Below are 7,354 nucleotides of genomic sequence, written 5' to 3' on the forward strand. Positions count from 1 at the left end.
CAGACTGATGGCTATATTACAAGTGTGTCATTAGATCTATGTTATTGACAAAAATTCTTGTCCTTAAATCCCTTGCCTTGACTAGTTGCACATATGTTTCCACCAAGCCTCCAGATCTTGATTTCTGGGAGATCCAGGGCAGACCACTGAGTTGCCTTATCTTGATCCAATCCATGGAAATAAAGTATTAGCCAAATCACATGTGAGAGGCATGGGGAAGGTTAAGAAATGCCAAAAGACCAAATGGAGACCCTCCACTAGGATTTCTCAAAGCTTACTGATTTAGCCTTGCACCCTAATTTCCTAATCTCAGATTTCTATCATGAACTCCTGGAATCCTCAAGTTAGAATCTGATATGGTTTGACCATCATTCTGATGTTTGAAGGATTCTCCAAAAGGGACTGTTGGTTTCTAGGTGGACACATAATATCTGATGTCAGACCATCACTAGCCCATTAGTGGGGCAAACATTGTGAGTTATTGAGGTTAAAATTCATGTACTGACTAATTCAAAACCATGTTTCCATAATGTGATAGTCACAATGATTTCTCATTCTTTCACATACCCATCTCCACCCCCTCCCCGCCCCGCCTATCTCCAGCAAAAGAGAAGGAGAGCATGAAGAAGGATAATCAGAGCAGTGTGTCTGAGTTCCTCCTCCTGGGGCTCCCCATGTGGACAGAGAAGCAAGGCATATACTACACTCTTTTCCTGGCCATTTACCTGACCACAGTGCTAGGGAACCTGCTCATCATCCTGCTTATCAGGCTGGACTCTCGCCTCCACACCCCCATGTATTTCTTCCTCAGCCACTTGGCCTTCACTGACATCTCTTTCTCATCAGTCACAGCTCCAAAGATGCTCATGAACATGCAAACACAGAGTCAATCCATCTCATATGCTGGATGCATTTCCCAGCTGTATTTCTTCTTATTTTGGGGGGATCTTGACAGCTTCCTTCTCACATCAATGGCATATGACAGGTACGTGGCCATCTGTCACCCCCTCCACTACACCACCATCATGAGTCAGAACTTATGTTTCCTGCTAGTAATTGTGTCCTGGGTCCTCTCCTGTGCTAGTGCTCTTTTGCACACCCTCCTCCTGACTCGTCTCTCTTTCCGTGGAGACAATGCTCTCCCCCACTTCTTCTGTGACCTCTCTCCCTTACTTAAGCTCTCCAGCTCAGATACCACAGTCAATGAGCTGGTTATCTTCACTGTAGGAGTGGTGGTCATTACCCTGCCATTAATATGCATCCTGGTCTCTTATGGCCACATTGGAGCCACTATCCTGAAGGTCCCCTTGACCAAGGGAATCTGTAAAGCTCTGTCCACATGCGGTTCTCACCTTTCTGTGGTGTCTCTGTACTATGGAACAATTATTGGACTGTACTTCTTTCCCTCATCCGATGACTCCAATGACAAGGATGTCACTGTGGCTGTATTGTACACTCTGGTCACTCCCATGCTAAATCCCTTTATCTACAGTCTGAGAAATCGAGATATGAAAGGAGCGCTAGGACATCTACTCAATAAAGGACTATTTTTTCACCATGTTGAGCACTGTTTTTCCTACTAATTGAATATAAGCATGCAATGTGAATATCCTTTCTTTGAATAGTTGCTTTTTAGTGAATCTTGATGTGGCACTTTCTTCAGCCTCTTTTTCAGCTTTGACTTGGTTTTCTTCTCTGTTTAGTTTTTTTGTTCATTTCAGAGTCATAGGAAAAAAACATCTACACAACCATCTTTTCTTAAATGTTTTTTTTTTCTTCTTTTTCATATGGTATCCCCTGATCTACACTCATTTTAAATGTTTATGCAGTCGTAGCTTTCATTCTTTTTACTTTTTATTTTTAAAAATAATTTACAAACTTTATATAGCAAAGCTTTTCCCTTCTCAAGATAACAAAATTATTCCTTCTGGCAATTTCATGATTTTGTTTTTGGATTTAATTTTGTAATACATTTGAAATTTATTATGAATGACATTAATTAGAAATTAAGTTTTAGTTTTGTTACCAATTTCTTATCAGTTGTCCAAATTTTGGTTTTCAGTTATGCTTATAGAGTGATGGTAACATAATACATCACCGTTTTTTTTTTTCCTTAAGTTGAGTGGATCTAGTCACAAATTGAAATGAACTGTTTTTTTGTAAAAGGCAAAAAAAAAAAAAAAAGTCTAGAAAGGTCTGGTACAGGCCCCCGATGGTGAATTCAAACTTGATGGGAGCTGTCTGTGTCTTGGGATGGCCAATTAGGAGTGAAATGTGCTAGTGAGAGTAGAGATTTTGAAGTGGTTTTCCAAGTGACCATGTGACTATGACAACCAGTCCAGTGTAAGAGAGTTCTGCCTTCCAAGATATGGGACTAAGAATTCCTAGGAGGAATATCAAAAACCTAGACATGAAGTGAACTTAGACAGTACTGCATCCAAACATACCTGAATTTTGTAAAAAGCACATCCTTGTCCCATGTACATAAATATAGTGTCCTATGTTTCCATCTGAAATGTTGATGTTGCTTTCAGTCCTTGAGAAACTACCTCTGCTCAAGGCAGATATAACTAACTAATTTCATTGCTACAAACTGATAACTGTGACAAATATTTCCATATTTAGCATTTCATTTAATTCTGGTAATTGGTATAAAAGAGGGAATTCATATTAAGACAGGCTTAGTAAGTAGCCCAGTGCCACTCAACTAGCAATGTTTAGTAGAAGTGATAGTTAAAATGCTCTATGTGTGAGGTCCATCCTGAGTTCTTAAATCATTTGAATATTTTTCAAACTTGAGTAACATTTTTACCCATTTTACTGTAAATTTTGTTTCAACTTTAAAAAATGTTGAAATAGCATACAAAAAAGCATATATGATTATATATATATATATATATATAGTTTGAATATGTATGTAAACATGGTATGTTGTATGTGTGAATATGTGGGTATGTGTCTATATATACATATAATCACACCTTAAAGAATATGAAAAGAAACATTCATTTAACAATCTCTAGGCTTAGGTGGTAGAAAACTAACAATTTGTTGAAGTCCCTTGTCTCGTCTGCAACTGTATCTTCCTGTCCTGTTTAAAGTGCCTAATACTTTTTACATAATACCCATTAAGTATGTATACATATGTATATGCATAGAACTATGTCTTAATGTTCATAGTGTTTTGTTGTAGTATTAGGACTATGGATGATTATTATTTTCTTCTTTATATTTTTCAGTATTGTTTTAATTTTTGATGGCATGTATTAGTTTTATAACTGGAAAAATATTCTTTTCATTTTGGAAAAAAAAACCAGATAATTTTTAACTTCCAGGAAAAAAGGAAGTATCCCATATTTTTAATATTTCAATATTTCCTACTTTTATTTAAAGAAGACATCCACTGTATGTTAACTAATTTGAATTTAAATAAATAAATTTAAAAAAATAAAGAAGACATCCAGATGGCTCACAGATGCATGAAAAGATGCTCAACATCACTCATCATCAGAGAAGTACAAATCTAAACTATGATGAGATACTACCTCTCACTTGTCAGAATGGCTAAAATTAACAATACAAGAAACACCAGGTGTTGGCAAGGATGTGGAGACAGGGGAAATCTCTTGCACTGTTGGTGGGAATGCAAACTGGTGCAGCCACTCTAGAGAACAGAATGGGGTTCCTCAAAAAGTTAAAAAATAGAATACCCTATGATCAAGGAAATGCACTACTAGGTATTTACTCAAAGGATACAAAAATACAGATTCAAAGGGATACATGCACACTGATAGTTTATAGCAGCATTATCAACAATAGCTATGCTATAGAGACAGCCCAAATGTCCATTGACTGATGAATAGATAAAGGAGATGTGGTATATATGTGAAGTGGAATATCACTCAGCTGACAAAAAGAATGAAATCTTGGCATTTGCAATGATGTGGTTGGAGCTAGAGAGTACTATGTTAAGTGAAATAAGTCCATCAGAGAAAGACAAATGCCATATAATTTCTCTTATATGTGGAATTTAATAAAGCAGATGAACATATGGGGGGGGAGGGAAACAAACCATAAGAGACTCTTAAAGACAGAGAACCAACTGAGGGTTAATGGAGGGAGGTGGGTGGAGGAAGAGCTAGACGGGTGATGGGGATTAAGGAGGGCACTTGTTATGATGAGCACTGGGTATTATATGTAAGTGATGAATCACTGATCTACTCACAAAACCAATATTGCACTGTATGTTAACTAACTAAAATTTAAATAAAAATTTGAAAACAAAAATTACAAAGTTTTAGCACATCTATATTGTTCCTTCAATTTAGCCTGCTCTAGAGCTGCATATAAATTAAATAATAATATATTTATTCTTCCAGGTTTCGCCTTTGTTGTCTGGAATGATCCTTGTGATGAGAACTCTGTCATATTGTATTACATTCCACTGTGAGACTATCACACACTTGTCTTTTCTATTTTTTATGGCTATTATGTTTGTTTTCAGCATTTTGCTATGATGAGCAATGGTGCTGCAAGCATTCTTGTTCATCATCTAGTGCATATATGCAAGAGATTCTGTAAATTATATACTCAGAAGAATTAATGGATTTGTAGGCATTATTCTATGCAACTATTACTGCTAAACTCTTCTATAAAGTAGTTGTACCAAGAAACAACCAGTGTGGGGGAGCCTGGGTGGCTCAGTCAGTTAAACATCTGACATCAGTTCAGGACATGATTTCGCAGTTTGTGAGTTTGAGCCCCACACTGGGCTCTGTGCTGTCAGTTCAGAGCCTGGAGCCTGCTTTGGATTTTGTGTCTCCTTCTCTCTCCACCCCTCCCCCACTCACGCTCTGTCTTTGTCTCTCAAAAAATGAATAAATGTCAAAAAAAAAAAAAGAAAAAAAAAGAAACTATTGTGAAAAGGCTACATACTGCATGATTCCAACTAATGACATTTTGGAGAAGGCAAACTATAGAGCCAACAAAGATCAGTCATTGCCAGGGATCAGGGCTTAATGCAGACAAAGGTAAATGCATAGAGCAAGGGGATTAAAAAAATTGTTTTAATGTTTATTTATTTTTGAGAGACAGAGAGCAACAGAGTGTGAGCAGGGGAGGGGCAGAAAGAGAGAGAAAGACAGAATCTGAGAGGCTCCAGGCTCTGAGCTGTCAGCACAGAGCCTGACGGGGCTCGAACTCACAAGCCTTGAGATCATGACCTGAGCCAAAGTTGGACGCTTAACCAACTGAGCCACCCAGGCGCTCCGTGAGGGGATTTTTAAAAAGAAAAAAAAAAAGAACTTTTTTATTTATTGAAGTGTCACATACTTGACAATGTGTTACATTTTTATATAAATTTTAAAACTTGACAGATCATAACAACTTTAAATAGGAAGATGGCGGTGTAGGAGGACGCTGGGCTCACCGCGTCCTGATGATCACTAAGATTCTACCCACATCTGCCTAAATAACCCAGAAAACTGCCAGAATACTAGCAGAATGGACTCTCTGGCGCCAAGCATAGACAAGAGGCCCCTGGAAGAGGGCAGGAAGGGCATAGAGGTGATGTGTGCTACACGGACTGGTGGGAGGGAGCCCACCCGGCAAGGCAGAGCTCCCGAGTCTGGCTTGCAAAAGCAGAGGGGCCAGACCACGTGAGTTCTGACAGCCAGCGGGACTTAACATCTGGAATGTTATAAGTCAAGAGCTCTGCTCGGAGAGCGGGAGGGCGAGAGGACACCGGGAGGGAGAGTTGTTGAGCCCCTGAAGACAGACCTCAACTCGGCAGGGAAGAAAGGCACTGGCAAACACCATCTCCCTTGCCCATCCCCCAGCCAAAATCCCAAAGGGAACCAGTTCCCATCACTGAACTTGCTCGCACAGCGAAAACTCCCAATGCTGTGCTTCTGTGGATCCATCCCTCTGACCGGTCTGCTTACCTCCCTCCCGGTGCTGCACGGCCCCTCCTGCAGGGGGCCACCTATGGCAGAGCAAGCTAAGCCTGCCACTCCCACCCCTGTGCACCTTGCAGATCCACCCTGGCTAATATGCCAGATCCCATCAAAGCAGCACCAGAAGCCTCGTAGTGTGCAAGTAGCCCAGACAGGGGCCAAACCACTCCACAGTGAGTCCTGCCCCTGGGAGAGGGGAAGATAAGGTACACCCAGTCTGACTGTGGCCCAAGCGGTGGGCTGGGGGCAGACATTGGGTCTGACTGCGGCCCTGCCCACCAACACAAGTTACTCCAGACAGCACAGGGGAAGTGCTCTGCAGTTCCACGCGATGCCAGGAACTATCCAAAATAATGAAATGGAAGAATTGTCCTCAAAAGAAACTCCAGGAAGTAGCAACAGCTAATGAATTGATCAAAACAATTTAAGCAATATAACAGAACAAGAATTTAGAATAATACTCATGAAATTAATCGCTAGACTTGAAAACAGTATAGAGGACAGAAGAGAATCTATTGCTATAGAGATCAAGGGACTAAGAAATAGTCGTGAGGAGCTAAAAATGCAATAAATGAGGCACAAAATAAAATACAGGTGACCACAGCTTGGATTGAAGAGGCAGAGGAGACAATAGGTGAATTAGAAGATAAAATTATGGAAAGAGAGGAAGCTGAGAAAAAGAGAGATAAAAAAAATTCAGGAGTATGAGGGGAGAATTAGAGAACTAAGTGATGAAATGAAACAAAACAACATCTATATAATAGGAATTCCAGAAGAGGAAGAGAGAGAGAAGGGGGCTGAAGGTGTACTTGAACAAATCATAGCTGAGAACTTCCCTGATCTGGGGAAGGAAAAAGGCACTGAAATCCAAGAGACACAGAGAACTCTCTTCAGACGTAACTTGAATCGATCTTCTGCACGACATATCATAGTGAAACTGGCAAAATACAAGGATAAAGAGAAAATTCTGAAAGCAGCTAGGGATAAACATGCTCTACCATATAAAGGGAGACTGATAAGACTAGTGGCAGACCTATCTACTGAAACTTGGCAGGCCAGAAAGGAATGGCAGGAAATCTTCAATATGGTACACAGAAAAAATATGCAGCCGAGAATCCTTTATCCAGCAAGTCTGTCATTCAGAATAGAAGGAGAGATAAAGGTTTTCCCAAACAAACAAAAACTGAAGGAATTCATCACCACTAAACCAGCCCTACAAGAGATCCTAAGGGGGATTCTGTGAGTGAAATGTTGCAAGGACCACAAAGTACCAAAGACATCACTACAAGCATGAAACCTACAGACATCACAATGACTCTAAACCCATGTCTTTCTATAATAACACTGAATGTAAATGGACTAAATGCTCCAACCAAAAGTCATAGGGTATCAGAATGGAT

The 7,354-nt window shown here is 39.9% G+C and overlaps 1 protein-coding gene across 1 annotated transcript; it reads left to right on the plus strand.

Annotated features, from left to right (window-relative positions):
* Nucleotides 1–605: 605 nt before the first annotated feature.
* On the plus strand, nucleotides 606–1,583 carry LOC122474425 (olfactory receptor 50-like). The gene has a single exon (XM_043565294.1). It carries the CDS (start codon nucleotides 621–623, stop codon nucleotides 1,581–1,583), a length of 963 nt encoding a protein of 320 aa, XP_043421229.1. The 5' UTR covers nucleotides 606–620.
* The last annotated feature ends 5,771 nt before the right edge of the window (nucleotides 1,584–7,354 follow it).

This window comes from Prionailurus bengalensis, chromosome D4 (genome assembly GCF_016509475.1).
Source record: "Prionailurus bengalensis isolate Pbe53 chromosome D4, Fcat_Pben_1.1_paternal_pri, whole genome shotgun sequence".
In the NCBI taxonomy this organism is placed as follows: Eukaryota; Metazoa; Chordata; class Mammalia; order Carnivora; family Felidae; genus Prionailurus; species Prionailurus bengalensis.